The sequence below is a fragment of the Micromys minutus genome, assembly GCF_963924665.1.
Source record: "Micromys minutus genome assembly, chromosome: 26".
Lineage (NCBI taxonomy): Eukaryota > Metazoa > Chordata > Mammalia > Rodentia > Muridae > Micromys > Micromys minutus.
In genome coordinates this window covers 13,786,355-13,812,711 of record NC_137961.1, presented here as the reverse complement: position 1 = coordinate 13,812,711, position 26,357 = coordinate 13,786,355, and the positions used below count along the sequence as shown (strand labels likewise).

At 41.6% G+C, this 26,357-nt stretch overlaps 1 protein-coding gene across 1 annotated transcript in view; it reads right to left on the bottom strand.

The window, feature by feature from the left end:
* Positions 1-21,173, bottom strand: part of RAB2A (RAB2A, member RAS oncogene family) — a 55,617-nt gene extending 34,444 nt beyond the window's left edge. The window contains exons 1-2 of the mRNA XM_080938489.1: positions 20,892-21,173; positions 3,869-3,940 (exon numbers count right to left, since the gene is read on the bottom strand). Coding sequence (XP_080794615.1) covers positions 3,869-3,940; positions 20,892-20,937 — 118 coding nt within the window. The 5' untranslated portion in view covers positions 20,938-21,173. The remainder of the gene's footprint in view (positions 1-3,868; positions 3,941-20,891) is intronic.
* Between the last annotated feature and the right edge of the window lie 5,184 nt (positions 21,174-26,357).

Below are 26,357 nucleotides of genomic sequence, written 5' to 3'. Positions count from 1 at the left end.
GTTTCCTGACCAGAGGATACGGGGAGAGACTGGGGTAAGAGCTCAGGAGCCACACTAGCAATGGCTTATCAGACTGGGGTCGAGGGCTGAAGTAATGGAGAACATAAGTCAATCCAGGCTGAGTGAAGTAGAAAAAGGTCTCTGGTTTCTCTTTTCTTTTAGCCTCCGATTTTTCAGTGTCTGCTTATCAGCCAATAACCTAGAATGAAGCCAGATGGCAGCTGTGTAAATTTCAAACAACCTTCTTTAGTCTCTCTTCACAAGTATACTGTATACCATTTTCTGACGGGTTCAAATCCATTTACTCTAGTGGGTACTCTGCAGCAACTTAGATATTTATGCATATGAGTCAGTGAAAAGGAAGAACATGTTTTTAGAAATACTCTATATTGAAAACAACTGTATGGCTAGTCATTTTAGGACATACTCTCTCCTACAACTAGCTACCAGGATTTCAAGTCCATTGAGGAAGGACGTGAAAAAGCCATGGGACTAGATTTAAACAGAAGTACTGAGTTCAGCCATCATCACTGTCTAGACTAGAAGTTATCCAAACCTGTGGATCACTGATATTCCTGCTGATACAGTCTCTCTGATGGTTTGAATGAGAATAGCCTTCCTGGGCTCACATCTGAATTGTCCCTAGTTGGTGTACCTGTTTAGGAAGGATTAGGAAGTACAGCTTTGAGGTTTTAAAAAAGGCTTGTGCCACTCCTAGTGTACTCTGCCTCCTGCTGGGGATTCAGGAATGAGCTTCCTGCTGTCTCGCCTTCACTCCACCATCAGCACCTTCACTCCACCATCAGCGGCTAACCCTTTGGAACCATGCGCCCAATCAAATGCTCTCTTTTATAAGTCTCCTTGGTCATGGTATTTTAACACAGCAATAAAAAAAGCAACTAATACATATCTTTAAAAAGTATCTTTTACTCTTTGACAATTTCATATATGTAAATTGCTAGCATTTCCTCCAGGCTCCGCTCAACAGTTAGCTGGCAACAGCCAGGCACATGCCTGGCACACTACTGAAGGACTGTTTGGCCTCCCTGTCCTTCCCTCCCCGAAATCTTTCCTCTCTCCATCTATTTTCTTTCTTCCCTTATAACCCTGGCTGGCCTCTTCTTTCTCTCGTCCTCTCTCTTTCTGTCCTTCTCTGTCCCCTTCCTTCCTCTGCCTTTCCACCCTTCTCCAGACCCCCTTCCCAGGTCTCAAATAAACCTCCTTTTACACTAGGCCTGTCATATATGCATCAGCAAGGGCTCTCTAAGGCACCCTCTTCTGTGGCCTCATACCATGTTTTATAAAACACAACATAAGCAATGTATCTTGACCATATGCACCCCCAATTCTCTGTCTCCACTGCCAAATGCATCCCCTTTTCGGATGCATGTCCTCTCCATTCTTTAACGTCTGAGTTCAGTTAGTTTAGTGCTGCCTATTGAAATGCTGACATCTTGTTTGCTTGATCTTGTGTAAGTTACCATAGCTGCAGTGAGTTCATGAGTAAAATGGCTTCCTAGCAATCTTCTCCATCTTCTAATTCTTACTTCTTTGGTACCTCTTTTATCTAAGCCAGGGGTGTTTGATATAGATGTCCCACCAAGGACTGAGCACTGACAGTCACTTACTTATTCTCAGCTTTGACCAGGCACGAGACTCCACATTAACTGTTACTCTATCTGTATAACTATTCAGAAGGCAGCTTGATATTACGTTCATTTAAGAAGACAACAGTAATATATCCAAGGCCTAAGGAGGCTAGGGCCTGACCTCCCTAGTTATGGGCTTTTGACCACATTTACAGTTTTAGATATGTATTCCCTCTTGTGGAGCAGGCCTCAAATCTAATCCAAAAGCGTCTGGTTTATGACAGAACATTTGTGCCTGGAAAGATACAATAGCATGCAGGATTTGCTGCTGGGAAACTGCACTGAAGCTTGTCTCCTCCACACAAGCTATAGCACCTTCCAGCATTACAAAAATTAGCCAACAGGTAACAAGTTTCCACATCAGTACCAGTTTGATTTCTTTATGTCCTGCAACAATACTGTGTTGCAGTTTTAGCATCAGGGTTGGTCATGATATTAAGTTCTTACCAAGAGCAATGGTAATAACCTGAGTTATTGTGGGTACTTCTGGAACCTACTTGACCAATAAAGACTCAGTGAGAAATCCTATGCCTGCCGTGAAGATTTTCATTTAATCACCTGGGTTGTCTGGGTAAAGCACTGTCTGTCCATGTGGAACAACTCCAAAAACAAACAACCCACCACCACCAAATAAACAAAAAACCCATACAAAACCAAAAGACTTTACAAAGTAGAGGGTTTCTAAGAGGTTGTCACACATCCTTAGTTTTTGGTTAAGCTAAACCTCACTAGTCCTATGTTTTCTGGTTTTGTTTTGATTTGTCTTTTGAGATAGGGCTTCATGCTGCCTAGACTAGATTTAAACTCACTGCGAAGCTGAGGTTGGTTGCCCTTGAACTCCTAGATCTCCCTGTATTTACCGTTAGTAAAGTGTAAGGAGTAAATAACATAATAAAATCAAGAGACTGGGTGTGGCAAACACAACTGTAACCCAGAGTTCAGGAGGTGAAGGCGAAGGGCTGCAAACTCAATGTCTGTCTGTTCACACTTAGAGATCTATCTGAAACAAACAGTAACAGAACATACAAAGTTCCAAGACAGAACTAGGCAATCAGTGAGAGAATGATAGTAAACAAAAGAAGGAAGATCTCCAATTACTCTCTTTGTCTACATTTAACTAATCCCAGCTTTTAGCAGGTTGAAACAAAGAATCATCCAGCTAGATTCCTTATCTATCAAAGCTCCTCCCCCACCAGTGGGTCTCAACCTTCCTAATGCCATGACTCTTTAAAACAGTTCCTTAAGTTGTGGTACCCCCAACCATAAATTTATTTTATTGCTATTTCATAACTAATTTTGTTACTGTTATTAATCATAATGTAAATATCTGATATGCAGGATATCTGATGTTTGAGCCCTCTGAAAGGATAGTTCAACCCCCAAAGGGGTTGCAAACTACAGGGTGAGAACCCCTGCTCTAGATTATCCATCCATCTACCCATCCACCACCCACCCACCCATCCATCTATTGATAATTTAATGTTTTAAAGAGACATTTTGCTATATAGCCCTGGCTGCCCTAGAATGCCTCTGAACTTACAGTGAACCTCCTGTCTCTGTTTCCCAAGTGTTAGGTTTACAGGATCATGTCACCTTGCCTGACCACCAATATAATTTTCAAACAAACTATCTACAACGTTTAGTTTTTTGCTCATTTCAAATTTGAAGCTTCGTGTACTGATAAAAAGTAGAAGTCACACTATGTAAAACATCAATAACTAACACTATCTGTTACTAGTACCTGTCTCTCTCACACTTCCTAGTGGGCAAACGGTCCTGGCTAACGACTACAGACAAGCATGCAGTATGGCCGCACGGAGGGCTCTGCTCCATTACAGCTCATTACTGCTACGGTGACATGGGGGACACTGTCGTCTCCACTGCACACACAGAAAAGGTGAAATGGGAAGTGGTGAAACAGTTTGCCCACTTACTATTAGACGTGTTTTCATTTTCAGTTAAGTACCCACTGTGGTGCAGTTTTGTCTCTTAAAATATAATTAATAATTAAATAGAATTGAAATCTTAATATTAATGTTCTTCATATTCCAAACTTGTATAAAAAGTTAGTTAATATTGATTTTTACTATTTATTTTTAAAAGCAATAGACTAAATTCTGCACAACAAATCTACTTTCACTGCTTGTTCAATGGACCCACTCGTATACTATACATAAGCTCTTCAAAACATTGAATGTGTTTTCTTTCAGAAAACTTACCGATTGTGAGGTCATGCACCGGCTGAAACCTCTTGTCTGTAAACTGTAGCAATAAGCAGGATTTACCAACACCTGGAAATTACAACATGAATAAACAGTCAGAGAAAGAACCCACAGAAATTAGACTGATCTTAGAAAGTAGCAGCAGGGTTTTGCTGCTGTGAACAGCCAGTCACTGTTTGCATTTCTCAATGTCTTAAAAGAACACTTTGCCCTTCCTTACTCAGTAGCTTTCCATGCAAAGGCAGCATGGCAGCTAAAGTTCTAGAACAGCATAGGCCTTCGCAGTCCTCACCACAACACCCCAGGAAAGTTGAATAAGGCATTTTATCAGATTTGGGTGAATTAAATCAGTTAACATAACGCACTCAGAACACAGAGTAACTCTAGAACTCATTTATTATCTAATTTAACTAAAAAGTCTAAATTCAACAGATTTTTACCAAATGTTTCACTTCTTTATGCCAAGCTCCCTCTGTGCATCTGTGCTGCCCGAGTCCCTTCAATCCTAGAGCACCATCCTGCCCCTTCTCTTCACAGGTAGGGCAGTTTTTCTGTAGGTCCTGAGAGCTCGCCAGCCCTTTTCATCCCCCTGGTTATGCTTCTCCTTGCACTGAATCCTTTCTTCAGCAGACAAATCTTCAAGAATCTCACATTCAAAACACACCCACATCTCTCGAGGGAGGATAACTTAGTTTTGTTCAGCAACCTCACAGTCACCACACAGAACAGTTAGTAAGCTAAACCTCAACGTTACCTTTGTTTGAGATGGCTTCAGAGCAAGGAGAAAGCCCAAAGCAGCGGTATTTGGAAACGACAGAAGTGTTTAGAAGGCAAAGACTCTCTGCTTTCCTCAGCAAACAGTTAACTACCCCCACCTACCGCTCCCTGAGCTCTGTGAGGCTGATAACCTTCATTCATGAAGGCCTTTCTTCCATTTTTATGGATGTGATCTTTAATAAACTTTTTTTTTTCTGAAAAGGCATTTATTACTAATTTTAATTTACACTGTCAGTTATTTAAATGGCTATTTTCATCTTTTTAATAAACAAAATTCCTTATGGAAAAGATCTAAAGTTTACTCATCATTTCTTCTTCCAAAACATCTGATGTGGAAAATACTATTATTCGTGGTGTGTATGTGCATATATGTTAAAGTGTGTGTCATGATGCATGGGTGGTGGTCAAAGGACAACTTCCAGCAATTAGTTTTCTACTTCCACCAGGAGGGGCTCAGAGCTCAAAGCCAGGTTACCAGGCTTCTCTGGCAGGTATTCTCCGATAAGCCATCTTGCCAAACTGATAACACTACACTTCAAGGCCCTGATTAGGTACCATGACTTCTCTGTGTAACACGAATGATGCATGTAATAGTGCTGTAACCATCAAGTCTGCGTCTCTTCTTTTTTCCCTGTCCTGATTTATGTAGCAGAGGCTATACTTGAACTCAAAAACAAAGCAATCCTCCTACCTCAGCCTTTTATTTTATTGTATTTAACGTGGGGTCCAAGTCATTGATTGTTCTCTTTGTAGGACGTAGTGCTGTGAGACTGAGTACCTAAAGGCCATGCCTGTAGCCACATTTAATATCATGGCACATCAAAAATCAGGTTCCTGAAGCTCCTCTCCAGAGAATCTGTAGGTTGGCCTTAAAGCTTGAAGTTTTATCTATTTAGTCCTCAAGAGATTTTGGGCAAGGAGCCCTTTGCAAGAAGCACTGGATTCCTAAGAATCCGGTGAGTCATTTTAAGACTTCTGGTAATTTCAAGAGTCTTAAAAATTGGTGATGATTCTATTTTTCACAAGCCGAACAACTTACATTCAAAATATGAAGGGAAAACCAGTCACAGGTATGGGAAGGGCCAGGGTCACTGGTAACCAGTACAGAGAACAGAGTTGTACAAGGAAGGGTGGGGGTGCGAAACAAAACTCCAGGGAGTGAACAACCTAGCCTAGGCTTAAGCTTGTTAAATTTTGCTTTTCTAAGACAGAGTCATGCTATGTAGCTTAGGCTGTCCTTGAATTTACACCAATCCTCCAGCCTTAGAATCCTGAGAATCTCAGATTGGAACTCTAAATGTTAATTAAATTGATAAAATTCAAATACAGATCCTATAGTAGAAATTCCTTTTAATTTAACGTTAGTTAAAATCTTTTTCAGTTTTTAACTCATATATCTTGAACAAAAAAGTTATAAAAATTCACCTCAATTTTCCTGTTTCTAAAATGAGAAAAAGAAAATCCTATCAGGGTTGTGATTTGTGTGGCTCAGTGGTAAAGCACTGCCTAACATGCACAAAGCCCTGGATCTGGTACCCAGTAACACTAACACACAAATACATGCATGAATGCACGAACTTATGCAAAACAAAAAAGAAAACTACAGATAAAGAGAAAATAAGTATTCCTCCCTCAAAGAAATATCACAGGTTCAAATAATAAAATTTAAAGTATGCTGAAAATTAAAAAAATTAATACAAGCATTAAAGATTCTTCAAGATGACAGCAAGCTGAGCGGATATGGACCCCGAAGACATATGACAAAGTGTCAACCACAATCTCACTTGGAAAGAGGGCACTGCAGATGTGTCCAAGAATTTCAAGATAAACTAATCTGGACCTGAGATGTGAACTAAATCTAAAGGCAGGTGACCTCCTAAAGAAAGGAAAACGTGGACATATTACACAGTGGAGTGTTAGTAAAGATTAAGGTTAGGAAGATGGCAGAACTGGGAAGGACCATGGTAGACAAAAGAAAGCAGACTTAGAAGGACAAGCTTTACTTCTTTTCTGGTATGCCCTATCTAAGGGAAGAGAGGGAGACAGAGAAAGAGAAGGACAGAAAAGGATTATTAGAGAAAAGGACAAAGGAGGGGAACAGTAACAAGGCAATGGGGGTGAATATGATCCATGTGTGTTCTATACTCTACACAACAAAGTCTGACATTTTATACATTTCATGTTAATAGAAAGGACAAGGCATGGTGAAACACATCAGTAATACAGCACTAGAGGCAGAGGCAAAAGTTCATTTTGGCTACAGAGTTTGAGGCCAGCCTCATCTTAACAAACCCCCAAACCATACAAAACTACAAAGAGCAAAAAAGAATGAAACAAGGTTAAAGAAACAAAGACAGAGGGAAGAAAGCCAGGAAGACAGCCATGCTACTATAAACAAAACAAAAAACCAACCAACAACTAAACACCCTGAAAATGCAATAACCTCCAAAAAAGAAAGATGAAACTATTTATTGACTGTTCAACTGCTATGTTCTAGGTACTACTACTTGGTCATAGAAATAAAGAAATTAACGTCATATTACAAAACAAAAGCAGTTTGAACAATGTAAGATACTCCCCTGAAAAATGGAAAGCATTAAAAACAAATACGCTGATGAAGCTGAAAGACTGCTAAAGAATCAATAAAAACCTGACATCCTCACACATGGGAGGCTGAATTAGAAGAACTCCTGTGAATTTGAGGCCAGCCTGGGTTACATAGTATTAGGCAAATCTGGGCTTCACAGCCAGGATCTTATCTCAAAAAATTTGTTATTTGGAGGGTGAGGATATAAGATGTCATAAAGAAGTCAACCCACTATGCAAATCATCTATCTCTGTAAGGGTGACAGAACATGGAAACACTTCTAGGATGCAAAATGAGCAAAGCAGGTAGCTTCAAATGAGCGTCTATGTGCCCCTCTGCCAGTATCACTTAAACATAGTCTGCCTTTGTACATTACAATTATTTTTACTTTAGAAATAAGAATTTACTAGATGGACCATGCTTAGCCCCAAATTGTAATCTCCTGCCTCAGACTCTCATTACTGCAGTTATATAGTTATATGTGGTATGTGGGGTGTGTGTGTGTGTGTGTGTGTGTGTGTGTGTGTGTGTGTGTGTGTGTGTGTGTGTGTATTATCCAGTGACCATGCCCCCCACCTTAACTTATCCTTAAGACTTTAGTACCACATGATAGTATTGACAAAATGATTAAGGCTTTCTAATTTTTAAAATGTGGACACTTTCTGGTTAAGTGTTACAAACAACGGATCTCATTGTCTGGCTTCTGGGGACAACACAATAAATATCCTTACACTCAAAGCTGGAGGGAACCCTGACAGGCTTCTGCTATTATCTTGCTCTCCCTGAGTGTGGCATGCACTCCAAGAAAACAAACCTGGACTCTGGCCAACATCTGAAGCCAGGCTTCACTGAAAGGCCTTTAGAAGCAGGGTCATCGTAGCCACAGACACACTATGCACACAGCAGCTGTTGGCTAAGGTTCCACAATGAATACACAGAAGAGAGCACTGGTAGTTACCCCCGTTCTTTGCTCCCAGTGTTGGGGGTCATACCTGTGAGGCAAGGTCCCTTTTGACTTTACTTCCTCAAAATTTCCATTTTCCTTTTCTTAGGCTTTGACTTCAGGATACCATTCAGGTATCTTGAAGCATTTGTTAACATATTTCCTTGGGCTCCCAGGCCATGGTAGATGGAATTTTCACCTTTCCTTGCCCTTGATCAGACTGACAGTTTGGGGGACGCTGCTCAGCTGCTCTGTAGTGCATCCCCTGTTCGAATTTCATTTTGTCATGACTAGGTTCAGTCCTGAGTGTTTGAGAGGAAGTCCACAGAGACGATTTTTATTTTTAACACATGAAAAATAACTGTTCATCTTGGTTGAAGCAATTTGTCCTATTTCTCCACTGCAAAGAAACTCCCGCATCTACTCCGGGCTGTACTTTTATTTAAAAAATAAAGAGTATTTGAAGTGTCCATTCTTTAGAAAAATTTTCACTTCCTGTAATACCTTTTCCATTTTTACTATTAGCTTACACAAAGAAGGGATTTTCTAACTTTTATCAGTAGTTTCCATCCCCCCCCCCCCCAATCTCTACTACATACAACTGTGCCAGGGTTATGGGCATAAAGAAGTAGAAGGGTAGCGTTGTTTTTTTTTTTTTTTTTTTAAACATCCGATACCCCTGCTATACCATTACAAGTATATATTCGCTCACAAGCTAATGTTTCATAAGACAGTCTATACCCAGTTCCCCAATCAGAGAACATATCGTAGCTAGCTGGTTCTGTTGAGTCTTCCCCACCAACATCCCCATGTTGAGAACTAGATCCAGGGCCTAATGCTTGCTAGACAAGTAGTGTTCTGCACTAAGATAAGTTCTGATCTCCAGCTCTGTTGATTCTAACCCTGTAGAGCAAGGGTGTATCTATTTCTTCAAAGTAGGGTCTATTCTTATTTTTTAAGCATTTGGTGAACCTTCTGTATTTCAGTGTATATCACCAACCAACAAATGTGAGAGATGACTAATATCTACTGGACTAGATTTGAGCCCTGTACGGCACTGACAAGAAAGGCTGCTTTAGGTTTTCAAGCCCTGTTTGCTCATATTCCAGCGATCACACTACTGACCTAATGGCATCTGCTGAGAGGCATGAAGAGGACACAAAGTGGCAGCATGCTGGTGCTTTCCCCTTTCCTAGAACCTAAAGACAAGCCTGACATTTTACCCATTCAGGTCTTCTTTATCAGCCATTTAGCAAACCGTACCTTCACCATCCAAGTGCAATCTAGGTTCTTCCTCGGGTGCAGTTAACAGTTACTCTTTGGTCATCTGAAAATTACTCTAGTAGTCAACAGCCTTAGAAAGTAGATGCTCAGTGAACGCTCAGTTAATGTCGTGTTTGAGTAAGAGAACACAGAGACTACTCATTTCTCTACGACAAATCTAGTCTACACTTCAAGAAAATCAACCACTTTTCCAACTTTTTCAGACACACCAGAAGAGGGCATCAGATCCCATTACAGATGGTTGTGAGCCACCATGTGGGTGCTGGGAATTGAACTCAGGACCTCTGGAAGAACAGTCAGTGCTCTTAACTGCTGAGCCATCTCTCTGGCCTCTCAACTTTTTTTTTTTTTTTAATTGGTATTTTCAGACAGGAAAGTATTCCAGGGAGTCAAGTGCGACTGTGCTACATTAGAATCCCATGTCTGCCGTGATCAATCCTGAATTTACACATGATTTTCCTCTGAAAAGGGACACGTGCAGGAGTGCACTAGGACGGTAGCCTGCTAGTGAGATCAGAGGACCTGCAGCAGGTACAGCTGCTTCCGGACAGCAACAGCGCCTGCGCCTCTCTATGGCCAGCTCCCCCAGTACTGCTTCACTGCCTCTGGAGTTCCCGCAGGATCCAACCCATCTAAGCTCCTCAGAGAACTGCCATGAGTTTGTCCCTCTAAGGACATCTAGGTGCCATGATGCTCTGCCGAGCTGCAGAGAGTAGAGACCCTTCTCTCATTTTCTCCAGTTTTACTTCTTTCTATATTTTTATTGAGGCTAATCCAATGTAGCCCAGGCTGGTCTCAAAGCTGCCTAGTATAGTATGCACAAAGCCTTGGGTTTATCCCCCAGCACCACATAAAAACTGACTAGGCATGGTGTCTTCACCCCTGTACTCTAAGCATGTAGGAGACAGAGGCAGGAGATCAAATGTTTAAGTCATCCTCATCTACATACCAAATTTGAGACCAGCCTGGTCTACATTGGACTCAGCCTCAATAATTGTGTATCTAAACCAACTCACATGTATTGAAAGATCTCATCTACACTACTAAAATGAATCCATCATGATAAACCTAAAAACTTTTCTTTTGTTTACCTGAAACGTAGCTGGGCAGCAAAGTGGCATATACCTGTGAGCCCAGTACCTGAGAGGATGAGGTGGCAAAATATAAGTCTGCCAGGTTACAGAGTATAACCCCATCTCAGAAATAAAAGGGGAAAAAGTGAGGCCAACTGCACTCTATTATAGACCTATTAAATAAACACTTCCAGAGTTGGGAAATAAAGCAAAAGAACCAACACAAAAGTAGACATGGTGCTGCGTCCCTGTAACTGTAGAATACAAGGGACTGGGGTAGAAGGCCCATTGAGGGCTCATGGTCAGCCTGGACTACACAGTAAGACACTGCTCAAAAGTAAGTAGCTTAAAACATTCTTTCATGATGCTGTGGAAAGAAGGTAGATACATCTATTATTACTATAGAATAAAATCTATTATACATGACCTATAAGAAGTATGTTAGGACATAAATGTTTTGTTGCAAAGTTAAAAACTGTAAGCAAGATAAACTAGTTCATGTAATTTACAGATAAGTTAAGAACCAAAGGAGCAACATTAACAAAAACAAATTGCTAAATTATGAAAATACAGACTAGTTAATTAATCCACATAATTAGTGCTAAAATTAGCTTGTTAAATTTAAGACCGTGAAATATACAGGAAGTTCAGATTAAACACCCCCAGACTTAAGAAGGTCTTTTGGCAACATCTATAAAAATTCAAATGCAAACAGCAGCTGATGCGGAAATCTGGCTTTTGACACAAACACACAAATTACCGGTAACAACACTGAAGAGAAATGGTGAGGTGGCCGGGTGTGCTGACAACATCTTTAATCCCAGTGCTCAGCAGCTAAGATGGAAAACTGAGAGGCTGGGCCAATCAGATACTGCTGCTCAAAACTTGAAATATTGAGAGGGTGTGACAAAAATCAAGGGTCATTGGGAGAACAATCCATAGTTGCCACAACACAGATGAAAGAGCCCAACAGAGTCACTGGCATGAGCTCACCATCTTAATGACAGACACCATGACTCTGGCTGTGTCCTCTTTTCCTCCTTCATGTCCATTTTGAAACTTGATTCTACTATCTTCCTCCAAATTCTGTGAACTAGCCAAGGTTTTTGCTAAAATCTTGTTAAAGTAGGGCTGGTTTCTATCAGACAAGACAGGAGTAGACTAAGAGAATCACAGATTAATTATGACTTAACTATGCAGAAAAATTTAAAAACTAAGACTTATGTATATGGTGTTACAAAGGACACTATAAAAGTATAATAGTAATTATTGCACAATTCCTTTGATGAAATTAGAACACAAGGATCAGATATATGATTGTTTTAACTTGTAACTGGTAAGTCATTCTGTCATTTTATTCTACTGACTGAGGTAAAGTTTTAAGAGCAGTCTTTTTAGGGTCATGCACACTTTTACTTCCCCTATTTGAAACTGGGGGAGCATTACTTCATGCAAACAGAAGAGATAGCTCTATCAACAGATTCATTTTTACACAACAGTTCTGCAGAACTACAAACCTCCTTCTTTCAAAAATGAGAGAAACCCTTCACGTGGTGTCTTATCGTTTCTACTGCTCTAATAGAACCATGAACAAAAGCATGTTCGAGGGTGTAGTTGCCCAGTCTTATTTAAGGTGTTGTTACATTATCCAGGGAAGTAAGGGCAGGAACACAAGGTAGGAACCTGGAGACAGGAACCCATGCACAGGCCATGGAAGAGTGCTGCTTGCTGAAAGGCTCTGCTCCCTCATGGCTTGCTCTGTCTGCTTTCTTATAGTACCAGCACCAGCAGCCTAGAAGTGGCACCACATAAAATGGGCTGAGCTCTCCCACACCACTTACTAAGAATGTGCACTATAAGCTTCCCTATATACCAATCTTATGGAGACCTTCATCTCAATTGAAAGTCCTGCTTCCTAAATAATTTTAGCTTGTGTTAAGTTGATATAAAAGGAGCCTTATATTAAAAAAGTACCTTAATGATAAACTGATCATTAAAGTAAGCATGGAGGAAGTCCAGGTAGAGGGTGACTACTGCCCTGCCATTGGTTTCTGAAGACTGGTAAAAACTGGAATGTCTTTCTCTGATAGTACTTCCAATCTTGAGTAGTTCAGGAAGACATCTGAGACAGAAAAGAACCTTTTCAAGTTTATTAAACACAAAGGACATCAAGATCAAAATAGCTACTATTTTGTGATTATCACCTTGTTTTCAACTCAAGGAGTTAGATTGGAATCAGCAAACTAGCCTTTTTAAATAGGCAAAACCTACCCCACTAATTTAACTTTAGGAAGCGTAATGAAGGGAACAATTAACTTTAAGTACTATTATTAGTAAGCCACTTTGTGGTTTACAAAGCACCTGTATATACTTTTATATCAAGCTAAAAAACAGAAACAAAATCCAGTGAAGTATGTTTGGCATTACATAGATGCAGAGATCTGAGCTTAACCAAGGTCATACAGTGGAGTTACCACACCAATCAAAATCTTCTAATTATAAATACTAACTCTTGAAAAGTGTCCAAGAGTGTGATGTAAGCCAAAATAACCAGAGGAACGTGTGATACCATTTTACTTCTCAATGCATAGAACTTATTGCTAAAAATGAACAAATGCCTATCTTCAACAAGTTTATTTAATTAATAGTAGTTAATTCATTTTGAGATAAGGCCTCGATACAGTCAGGCTTGCCTGGAACTTACTCTACACCCCAAACTGGCTTCTAACTTACAACTTCCTGTATTAGCTTCTTAGATGCTGGAATAACAGGCATGCATCAGCATATCAAACATAAACATACTACTTACACCAGCATACTAGCAGTAAATAAATGAGAGACACTTAGCTGACACTTGAATTTCAAATACTACTATGATGTTAGAGAAAAAAATGGGGCTTGAACAGGCACTTGGCAGACATTATATCAACCCAAAAATTATATTTTAATCCCACAAATGATAGCCTTTATAATGTTCTATAATGTACAGGTAACATATCTTCAGAAATGTGATATTCATATTATTGCTTCCTGTGTGAGACGTGCTAAAAAAGCCATATGCTTGTCACCCATGTCTTGATCCCTGTCTAACAGTGGTACCTAGTAGCAGAAATAAATTTAAATTCTTCAATGATTACTATATATACAGAACATTTCATTTTTCTAATTATAGACTCAAAATAAATTTTAAAATATTGTAATGGGTTATATAAAAAAATTACAGGAAACCTTGCAACTTGTCAAAATGTAGAGAACAATGGACCATGAAGTACTCAGTCCCAACTGATACATTTACAACATAATCCCTACGCCTGAGGCTCAGGGAACATCAAGGAAGAAGGGAGCAGAAAGACTGGCAGGGGCTAGAGGACCAAGAACCAAACTTCCTGGTACAGTGAAAATATGGGCTAGGTGGGGTGGGGGAGAGAAAGACAGCGGAGACAGAGGATCCCTGACACTTTCTGGCTAACCAGTCTAGCCAATCTGGTGAGTTCCAGCTTCATCAAGAGACCCTGAGTCAAAAAGACAAAAACATACCCTCCCAAGAAAAACCTAGATAAGACATCCAATGTTAATTTCTGACTTCCACATGCATGGGTGAATGATTCTACACACATGTACCCACAGGAATAAATGCACACATACACTGAAAAAAATGACTAGTGGAGTTGCAGATGGATGGATGGACTGATAGAGAGACAGACGGATGGACACAGACTATTAACCATCTTTCTATAAGAAAATGTATATAAACCATTTAGGTACAAAAAAGGAAAAATGCTAAGTACAAGAAAATACAATAGAAGCTGGGAATACAAATACAAGCCATAGCAAACTACTTTAACAGTACCATGTGGTCACAAAGAAGGTAAGCAGAAATGTCCTGGGGGCTGGAGAAGAAAATCAATATTAGGATACATAGAGGGCAAAAAATAAACCTGTTTGGTTTTTTAATCTGTATTATTTGGCAGCATGGTCAAATCTGGGTTGGTTTTTAAAACAAATGTGAGATAATGATAAAAACATTCAAGGTAACAAGACAGAGATTCACAGTCACACATTGTGGTGGTGTGAATGAAAATGACACCTATAAGCTTGTATGTTTGAATACTCGGCACCCAGTTGGTGGAACTGTTTGGGAAGGTTTAGGAGGTTTGGCCTTGTTCTTGTTGGAAGAAGTGCAAGGTGGGGTGCTATAGGGGTTGGTGGTGTGTAGGCTCTGAGGCTACAAAATAAAGACATTCTTAGTGCTCTCTCAATCTCTGCCTCAGTTGTAGATCAAAATGTAACATCTTGGCTGCTCCTGTGGTGATGCCTTTGCTCTGTCATCATGAACTCTAACACTAACTCTCTTAGATAGTAAGCCCAATTAAACATTTTTAAATTATTTTTCTAAAATTGGTTTCAAGACAAGATTTCTCTGGGTAGCCCTGGCTGTCCTGGAAGTCTGTGGACCAGGCTGGCCTCAGAGATCTTCCTGCCTTGGCCTCCTAAGTGCTAGGATTAGTGGTGTGCACCATTATGCCCGGTTTGTATGAGTACACATACCATTTCTTTAAATAAAGGGACTAAAGGACTTTGCAGCACCAAACAGCAACTTAACAAATCAAGAGGTTAGCAAACCCACAAAAAGCAATTTGAGAAGCTTAGGAGAAGCAAAGAAATCTTCACAATACAGGGGAAATTGCAGATTCCAGAGTCAGAAAGGCCGGAGTCTATAATCCAACTTAGTTATGAACTATGTTGTGTACTATGACAGCTTCCTAACCCCCAACTAAAAACAGAGTCTCTCCATGGATACTAATGTTCAGATACAATGAGTTAGAACAGCAGAGGGACTGCCCTACACAAGCAGTTACAGCAGCTGACCTGGTGATCAATGGTAAGTCCAGCACTTGAGAGGCAGAGAAGATGGAACTACCGCAAGCTCAAGACCAGCACTGACTACTAATGAGACCTAGAAAGTAACAACCAACCAACAAACGCAAAAACAAAACTCAAGACTGGGAGGCGAAAAGGTTATTTTGGTTATCCAGGTAGATTCAGTGTAATTACATGCATCTTTAAAAATGGAGACACCTAGCCTAACCAGACATGGGAGACACCAGATGATTTAGAAAGGCAAGTACATGGCCTGGGCACGGTGGTGCACAGCTTTAATCCCAGCAATCAGGAGGTAGAGGCAGGCAGATCTCTTTGAGGCCAGTCTGGTCTACAAAGCCAAGTTCCAGGACTGCCAAAGAAACTCTGTCTTAAAACAAGACCCCCCCCCCCAAAAAAAGCAAAACCTTTCCCAAACCAAACCAAAACAAAAAACAAAAATAGGACACAAGGAAAAAAGTGGACAACTGTCTGTTACTACCTTTGGAGAGGAAAAACAAGCACAAAAAAACCCGCCATGCACTCTCTATGTATCACATGGATAGGCATGGTTATGGATATGGAAAGTTGGGAAAAGCCCTCAAATGACAGCCATCACACAAGGATAGGAGCCCTACAGCTACAGCTCTTGAACTAAGTTCTGCCGACAACCTATATATATGAGAAAGGACTTTCCAGAACAAAACACAGCCTTGCCAAGGGCTTGACTTTTGCCCAAGACAGACACATCGTAAGTCTGAACTGTTAAATGCTAAAATTCATTTGTTTTGTTTGAGCAGCTAATTTACTGGTATCATGTTACAGTAACAACAGAAATTAATATATCCTATACCCCCCATTTACACAAAGCTCACCCATCTCTGTGCCCTTTACAATCTCTAGAAATGAAGAATAATTTGGAAAATGCCATGCTGTTTACCCAGCAAAACCTACATATCCCACAGTCATCATTCACGAAAGCACTGCCTGTGCCAGGCGCCATCCTGCCTTCAAGGAGCTGGCTGCAGCAACACAGCCATCGATATTCATCTTCTCTCTCTCACCCTATCTGGTCACAGGCAAAGTCACTAATAGCTATACGTGAGGATGAGAGCACTGAAGAGAAGCAGATGATCTCTATGAGTTTGAGGCTAGCCTGATCTATACAGCAAGTCCCAGATTATCCAGGATGTATAGTGAGGTAAAGGTAAAACTGAGGTAGGTGGGGAGAGATGCCAAATGGGAATGAAGCAGGCCATCAGTATTGAACAGCCCAAGGTCTTTGTACCACGATTACTAAAAATAAGTCTTTCTAAACATAGCTTACCTTTCTTCATCTGTAAAATGAAACCAAATGAATGTGTTGAAATATTCAAAGATAAAAGACTGAATGGTACAAGCCAGTAATCCCAGCATTCAGGAGACAGAGGCAGGAGGGTTAAGGCCAACTTATGTTACAAAAGGGAGACCTTAACTAAAAAAAAAAAAATAATAATAATAAATAAAAAATTAGGCTGTGCAGACTGGTACATGCCCTGTAATCCCAGCACTTGAAAAGTCTAAGCAAGAAGATTATTTCAGCAATATCCTTCTTCACACCAAGAAACTGAGGCCTGCCCGGGATATAGAAAATCCAAAAAACAAATGACAACAAAATTAAAACAGGTCACCCCCCAAAAGACAGACAGACAGACAAACAAAATAAGGACTAGATAAATCTGTAATCTCAGCACTGAAGAACCTGGAGCAGAATAATCATTTCAAAAGTGAGATCCTATGTCAATACATATATACACAGATACACACACACAAGCAAAAGTAAATAAAAGAATTCCCCAAACCAACGGGTCGACAACAGGGCACTGATATTCTATAGAAACTACAAAAAGCCTTAAGATTCCTTTAAGATAATGTACCACCCAGACAGTGCTAAATGCTGATGTCATAGAAAAGTCCACACAAACCAAATCTTAGTAATCCTTAGGGATTCCTTAAAAAAGAAAAATCTGCCAAGTAGAAAAGTACATCAGTAAGAAAAGTGTCAAATTAGAAAAACTAGCATAAAGGATCAATACTGACCAAATGAAAGAATAAAATGTCATCATGGAACTAATAAAATATCATCTCAAGAGAAGTTTTGAATAAAAACAAAAAACAAAAAACCAAGCAAGTAAAAGAAGGTGACTAACCTGGGTGTGGCAGCCCAGGGAATCCAGCATCTTTTAAACAACAGTTAAAATGTGGAGTATCTTAAAGCTTGTAAATAAGCAAAGTGGGTAAGACAAGTGGAAAGGTCTAACAGGAAATTGAAGTTACAGGCAAGTTGAGGAGGTTCTGTGTGGCTCTGTCTTCTGCAGTACAGGACACAGCCTCCTAGCCCGAGGATGAGTAGCCAAGTGAAATGGCACGAGCTTTCTTGTGGTAGTAGGTAAGTAGCCTATGAGACTTATTCAAGGAGTAGTTACTGCTAATTGAAAACTCCCCCAAGCACTCCGAAACACGAAATGCAGTTGACACCGACTGTGGAGACCTGGCTGGGCCATGCACACAGGAGGCGACATGGACACTAATATTAGCGTATTAAAGCTGAGGGAGAAAAGGGGATGCAAGTACAGCTTACGCTTCTGTAACTGGCTCTTTGTACCCATCTGCCTCCTGACCTAGCACTCAAACCATTCCACTCCAACAGTCCAATTTCTACGGAGTTTAACACTGGAGACAACTCTGGAATCATGGCACCTTACTGCTGCTAGGTGGCACTTCCTCTTTACAGAAGGAAGACCTTCTCAGTTTCCTTTCCTATTCACTAAAGAAAGGTTATCACACACTTCATTTCAGAAGGGCGAATCTGTCACATCTCCCCAGTGTCAACAGTTTTACATGTGAACTAGTGCACCAGAATAATCTTCACCAAATAAATAAGACCTTGCATTTTGGGGTGCAAGATCTATAACTTTGCTCTGCAATTGTCTGTCCAATGGTGCAGCCATCAAACCTTGCTATCAAAGCAGGAAGATGGAGACAAATGAGGAACTCTGAGAAGGAGTCTCTTAGACTGGGAGCTTATTTATAAATGTATTAATATTTTGAGACTTTTTTTTCTTCCCTATTAGATTTCTTAATCTGGGGCCTTGAGAGGTAGCCCAGTGGTTAAGGGCACTTGCTGCCGATCACAGCTTTGGTTCTCAACAGCTATACACAGTAGCTCAACTCCAGTTCCAGGTGATCTGGTATGATACCCTCTTCTGCTCTACAGATATCAGGCATGTACATGGTTCCAAACACACACAAAAACCAACACACATGCACACACACTATATGCAGACACACACATAAAATTTTTTAAATTTAAGACTTTATAATCTCAACAGTTCAAATAATGAAATCTTGGACAAAGAGGACTGCATTTGTGATTAGTTCTCAGATCTCTAACCTAGGTCGTCTAATCCAGGAACAGGAGGACTGATGATGAGGTTAAAAACTTATGTTAGGTTCCTGAAATAGGCTTTTTCTGTTAATAAATTCTGTGCTTGTATTACTCAGCTAGGTTTGCTCAAAGCAAAAACACTTTCCACTTCATAAATCACATTATACTTGTTAGTATACTCTCTATGAAATAAAATAGTAGACATTTTTGAGCAAAAGCACTAAGCAAAAAAGGTAGCAGAATTGGGGTTAAAAATTGAAATTACTAATGTATAGTAGTAGAAATATAGTCCATTTGGCTCATGATTAATTTCATTAGCTATATGAGCTATTGGGCCCCACAGGCAACAGCAAGGTGGTGCAGTAGGAAAGAATGCTAGAAGAGCAGGAGGTGCTTTTAGTTCATGGAGGATCAAACCAAAAAAGTAATCAAGAGCTTGCCTCCTGACAAGGTGGTTCCGAGTAAACGGAGGGTAAACTATACTAGTTAAACTGGAATGTGGACAAAGTGCTACTGCACAGCCCAGTGTCAAGCAGTCAAATGCCAGAACTAGGTCAGACCAGAATGCTAAGAAAGGAGTGTCTTCCCTTCTAACGCACAGGGGCTGTATTCGGACGGGGTCACATGTCCTGAGAGCACCAGCTTGTTACTCTCTGCCCTCCCATTATCCCCTGCACACCGCTTTGTTAATCCACAATAGATCTCCAGTAAAAACAGGAGACCCTGCAGATCCTCAACCTAAATTGCTGCTGAGACAACCCAGTGGTCTGTTTCCCAAACCCAGGCATGCTGTCGTTAATCTGACATCTCCAATTTTACTTTTTTTTATAACGCAGTGCTTTTATTTTAGATACCACTTTTCCAGTTTACAAAATATGGCTTTACCCAGTACCTTTCACAGAAAACCACACACACACACACACCTTGCTAAACAACTGTATTTACAGCAGGAAGTTTTTATTGGGCAGCAATCAACATACTTCCAGAGTTACTTATAGAACCTGCTACATCACAGGGCAACCTCAAGCTGCTTCCACATTTACAAAGTTGTGTAAGGGGTCCAGGTTGTGCAACAGTCACCACTGAAATCAGACTCTGGTGTATTAATAGTTTTAACACCTAAACAAGCTTTACGTTTATTATTAGATTCAAAATGAGGCCCAAATCGCAGGTATTCAGAGTATTTTATGAACAGCTTGCCTATTTGCTTGAGAAATTTATTAGAAACCTATTTTTTAAGTGGGAACTGATTTTTTTTTTTTTTTCTTTTTTTGCTACAAATGTACACGAGGTCCCAGAAAATTAGCAGTTGTAATCCTGGACTTGACACGACTGCAAAAAAGAAAAAATGGGTAATCAGTCAGCATACCCACTGTATGCTCACACCCAGAACACTGACCTGCCGCCTTGATTACTATTAAATCAAATAACCCCAGCATACACGTGGCAAAAGTCGCCAGAGCTCTACATCGCTTTAATGACCCCCCCGAAAAGAATTGCCCTGCCATCGAGTCATGTGATCTGACTTATTCGGACTTGGGAGGTTGAGGATGTTTCAAAGAAAGATTTTTTTTTTTTTTTTGTTTTTCCTTTTTAATTTTATTTTTTCCTCCTCAACAGGCTGTCCCACTTCAGGGTGCGTCTTGCCAGGGCCTAGACGGAAGCGTGCAGGTCGGGGAGGAGGGACCAGGGAGAAAAATCCGGACTGGGGCCTGTCACGCTCTAATTCGCTCGGCTTCCCTCTCTCCCCCGCGGGCCGCGGAGACAGTCGAAGCGGGGGGCCCCCGGGGACCGCCATCCTGCTGTCACACTCTCCGGGAGTGGCAAACGGCTGCCGCGGGCCCGGCTGCAGCGGGCCCGGGCGGAGCTGGGAAGGCCCAGCCAGGCCGCGGCCGCTCGCAGCGCCCACGTCACCAGCGCCAGCACTGCGGAAATGGAGCGGCGGCCGGGGGACCGAGGGAGGATGGGAGGAAGGGAGGCGCCGCGCCGCCCGACCCGCGCCTACCGGCGCCGCCGCCGTTTGCCCCGCCTGCCCGCCCTGGTCCCCCACAGTCCGCCGCCGGCCTCACCTGTGTCGCCGATGATGATGTACTTGAAGAGATAGGCGTACGCCATGGCCGCGGCCGCTCCGTGCCTGGCTCACGGCTCCTCCTCCCGCTGTGCGCCTCCTCCGCGCCCTCACCGGCGCCGCTCGGCCGCGAACCCGGGCCCCGCCCGCCGTCGGCCGCCGTCAGAGCCAGCAGCAAGGGCCGAGGGGCAGCGGGACGAACTGACAGCGCCGAGCGCGGATCGCAGCGGCCCAGCCCTTCGGAACAATAACAGCCGCGGCGCCTCCGCCCCGCCTCCGCGCCGACCCGGAAGTGCTGCCGCCGCCGGCGCCGCCGGAGGAGAGGGGAGGAGCCGCGGCCGCGCCCTCCGGTCGGAGTCCCGCCTACCCCGGAGCCCCGCCCACCAGGCCGGGTATGGGGAGTCGCGAGGAGATGGAGCCAGGGCTAGGTTTAGGTTCAGTCGCTGCCCTTTGTGTGTGTGTGTGTGTGTGTGTGTGTTAGTAATCATGGTATGTCTGTCATACTGCTTAAAAAAATTGTATAAATATTGAAGTAGATATATATTTGCATGCCGTTTATTAGACCGTGATTCTGAATACTGTGTTGTATATACATGTAATGTGTACAATATATAACTTAACCATGTTCTCTGTATGTATTGTATGAAACACTGTAATAAATGCAGAAGCAACATGGAAGGAAATACCTGGTATTGAGCTACATGATCAAATTGGTAAAGTGTATGTGTGTGTGCAGTTCAAAGTTGTTGCCTTTGAATATATTCTGTTTTGCCAGGAGTCTCAACAAGAGGCCGACTTTAGTTCTTTAAAAGCCCAGGTTTTGAAGAAGGTGGAGGATGGAGTTAGTTTAACTATCTAAACAGTTTTCTAGAGAGATTATGTCTGGTCCAGTTACAAAAAAGTGTGTATCAAAAGGACAAAGGTTATTACAAGCCAGCCATGCACTTAAAATCTCAGCACTTGGGAGATAGATAGAGGCAGAATGATCAGGAGTTCTAAATCATTCTTACAACACTGAGCGGTCAAGCATGTGACCCTGTCTCAGAGAAGTGTGTCCCGAAAGAGTGGATAAAAAGCACATGCCAATGCAAACCTGTCTAGAGTTCGTTCTCTGGAAACCACAATGGAAGGAGAAACAACACACGCACACACACACACCCAAGCAGAATGATGTTCACAGGGAATTTAAGAGTTGTGTAAGGAAGCTAATCTAATGCTCCAAAGCCTCTTCTGTTGGCAGTGGAAGGAGACTTGCTGGAGGAGGAATGAGTGGGCTAACGTGGCCAGCCTCCTGCTGTCATTCCTTCCCTCTGGGAATCTGCCATTCTGTGATGATAGATGTTGGCGTCAGGCTAGGATGACTGAAGTTGGTTGCTATTTCACTTGCAAGACTGACAAGCAGAAACTCACTAGGTTTCTCTTCATTTCTTGGGAGGTGGTTTGCTAAAGGTTCACGAATTTGATGCGAAAGGTAGCCTTCCCCATGTGCTTCAGGTTTGAGGTTGTTTGTCTCTTCCTACCTAAGTGGCTTCACCCAAGTCATCTTTTCTGAGTGTCTGTTCAGAAACTCGGGTCCTTACTCTCAGAGTGTGGTCTTTACTATCTCAGCCCCTGAAGGACAGCTCTCTAGAATGTTTGTAGAAGCGTAGCCTCCTTTGGAATCAAGAACATTCCCTAGAGCAGGTATCTAGCCAGAGTTGCCTGAGTCCAGGCCATGCAGGGCCTTGTGTGCCAAGATATACACATAAAGAACTTTATACAGGAGACACAAGGGAAATTATGAAGGGAAAGAATTAGATATGCAGAAAAAAACCCCACAGAAATACATACACAGCACTAGAGGTAATGTGCTATAAAGAGCTTAGGAAACCTGGCTTCTGGTCTTGGTTCTGTCCTGATTGGACGACTGTGACAAATTGGTTTTGCCCCTCAGTGTATAGATCTGTACAAGGCTGAAGCTGGTCTACTTTACATTAGAATTTGCTTGGCTGCATGTCTGTCCAACCTCCAGTTGTGAATGTACCAGTTAAGGTAGCAATCCTCCCCTCCCCATGAAGATATGAGGCGAGGGCCACAGGTGTCCCAGGTGCAGTGTTCATGGATGGGGCAATTCTTTTATAGTGCACAGCGATTGCAGAAGCCAGCAGCAGCACAGCAGTATGACCAAATGAGCATGGGGACTTGATATTCTTTGTTTCTGAGGGGTTATTTTTGTTTTGTTTTGTTTTGCTAGATTATTGTGTCCATCTAAGAGTGTGAGCATGTGTGTGCTATGGCACTAGACTAGGTCAGCATATAACTTCTTGGAATTGGATTCTCCCGAAATATGTGGGTCCCAGAGGTCAGACGCAGATTGCCAAGCCCAGAGGCAGGTATCCATCTGCGGAGTAGTCTCACCAGTCCAAGCACTCTATTTTCAAACCTTCCTCTGAGCCTCAGATCAATTCTCTGGGAAATGTGGACGATGGGTGCCTTGCAGAATCAGTGCTTTGCACAGCTGGCTGGAGATATGGCTCAGTCAAAAAAGCTTACTGCAGAAACATGAGGACTTAAGCGTGGATCGCCATCGTGGGGGAGGTGGACACAGGCGGATCTTGCAGAACAGGGAGTGCAGCTGAATTAGTAAGTCCCAGATTCACGGAGAGACCCTGCCTCAAAAAACAAGGTAAAGAGCAAGTGAGAAAAATAGCCAGTGTTGATCTCTAGCTCCTGACTCAGATGCACATGCACCAGAACACACATGCACACGCATGCACACAGAACGCAAACTGAAAAGAAAGCACATATACATAGAAGAAAAAAGTTTAAATATTGTAAATCTTATTTTAAAAAAAAAAGCTTAGGGTTGTTGCGCAGTATTGCAGTACTTGCCCAGTATAATTAAAGCCCTGAGGTTCCATCCCAAGCACAAGAATTTTATATATTCATGTCATTTTTATTTATATGTATGTGTGTGTCTCTGTGAATATATATCATGTGTTTGAGGATGCATAAGGAGGTGAAGGTTCTGAAGGTTATGAGTTCATGATGTAGGACATGGAAACCAAACAAGTCCTCTGGAAAACTAGCAAAGTTTCCTAGATACCGAGCCATATATATATATATATATATATATATGTATGTATGTATGTATGTATGTATGTATATATATATATATATGATTCTTAAGTGCTGCATACTTTCTAAAAATTACTTTAGGGAAATAAAGGTCTAATCACAGTTTTGGAGCTGTTCATCGTGGTACCCATCTCTAATCCTAGTACATCGAAGACTGAGGAGGAAGCATGGCTTGGAGGCTACACAACAAGACCCCAGTCTCAAAAACAGGAAGCCATTCTTCCTTCTGTGTTTTCTTTTCTGTCACTTATAATAATGGTTTATTTTCTCTAGTCGTCTACATTGCCTTAAATTTTCTTGTAATGGGGATATAAATAAATGTCATTTGATTTAGCTTATAAAACCCAAATTATTTTTTCAATAAAAAACCCCCCAGACTTCCTGGAGTTTGATAGACTTCCTGGGGTTTTTCCATTGGATTTAATGTTCAGCTACTTCTGTTCTCTTAGGGGAGCTCTTGTCACCTCATCTCTCAGTCTTACGTCATATCTGGTGGCTTTAAGGTGGAAACTGTGGGATTTAAAGACTATTATGACTATGTTTTTAAATAACTCTTTGTTCAAGCTCTCTTTAACATTCAAAAGTATAACACTATGTTCGAATTTTGTAGTTAGTGTTCCAACTCAAATTTTCTGCTTCCATTTTCTCTTATGTTGAATGCCCTCAGGATTCTGGGGAAGGAATGTAGGCTAGGAAGGAATATGAAAGATTGTAATTCTTTTTTTCTTAACCAATCTTCTGAAATGCTATGAAACAGATAATGCATATATTTCCATCTGTACAATTTTATGGGAGGCATTCTTTCAGAGGGCTATGACCCAGAGATAAACAAGAACCAGGGCTTGTTTATATCTTCAGAGGTTTAGAACATCATCATCATCATCATCATCATCATCATCATCGCAGTGGGGCACATGGCAGCAGGCAGGCAGGCATGGTGCTGGAGGAGGAGCTGAGAGCTTTACATCCTGACCCACAGGGAGAAACTAAACTTGGTGAGAAACTTTGAGACTTCAGAGTCCACCCCCAGTCTCCTCCAACAAGGTCACACTTCCTAGTCCTCAAATGGTTCACCTACTGGGGAGGAAGCATGCAATTATATGAGCCCTTGGAATGCATTCTCATTCAAAACACTACAACCTCCTCCTCCTCTCTTTTCATTGCAGTCAGTTTATACTGACATTGAAATCACACTTGTCACCTAGGTTAGCCTGGAGCTTTGATCCTTATATTTCCACCTTGTGAAGGCTGGGGTGGCAGGCCTGTTCAGACGCTGCTCAACAAAACTGCTTTACTTTGGCATTTCCATGGTAGAAAGTCTAGGAAGCTTACTGCTTTGAACCGGTTTACTTGACCTCTCACTTTATCCATCCTGACCACACCCAGTCTCTTTGGAAACACTTGTACTTTTGGCCCAATGGTTTTACACAATATTGAATAGTTAGGAGGTGAAAAAGTCTCCTGAATTATGTTTATTAATTAGTTAATTAATTAATGCAAATTATCTACAATTTATCTGCCATTCTAAGGCTGAAAACCAGGGCTTTTTTTGTTCATGTAAATGCCACAGCACTGACATATACCCCAAGCCTGTCCATATCAACTGCAAAAATAATCTGACAACTTCATTTTTTTCAAGGTCTTGAGGGACAGAGAGGCTCTGAAGGCTAGTCATTTCAGAAATCTTTGCAGATTTAAATTGCCATCAAGTTCTGGCATGGGCTTCAGTCTGAATCTTTAGTTTTATAGTCTATAAAGCACCCACTTCCCTATATGTGTGACTATATGACTTAGCCACACAATGGAGCCTGTCTGTGCCTCACTTTCTCAACCTGAAAAGTAGAAATAGCATCACAGTCACAAGATAAATGTCCAAGGCCTCTGTGGTGAGACTTCTCAGTTCATATGTCACGTATCTTTGGAATTACCTTCTGCTGGCTTTTAAGACTAATGGTCAGAGGACAAACTTACTGCCAACAGAGAAGCCCTTATTATTAAATCTAGTGACTAGGGATGGTGAGCAAACACAGCAGGTATAGGGGTGTGTGGCTGAGTCTGACTGCCCTCAATTCAACCACCCACATTCACTTGGTGTCGAAAACCCATTCCAGTAAATTGTTTTCTGACTTCCACAATGCAGTGTGGTACCTATTGCAAATGAGCATGCACACACACACACACACACACACACACACACACACACACACACACACACGCCAATCAAATAAATAAAGAAGTTAAATGAAATCCAAAGGCTATATATATATTGCTAGTTACAGATTTCCAAATAGGAGAGCAGTGGTTCAAAGCTGGACTGTGGAGACAGGCTGGTGGTGCAAGCTGACACGGG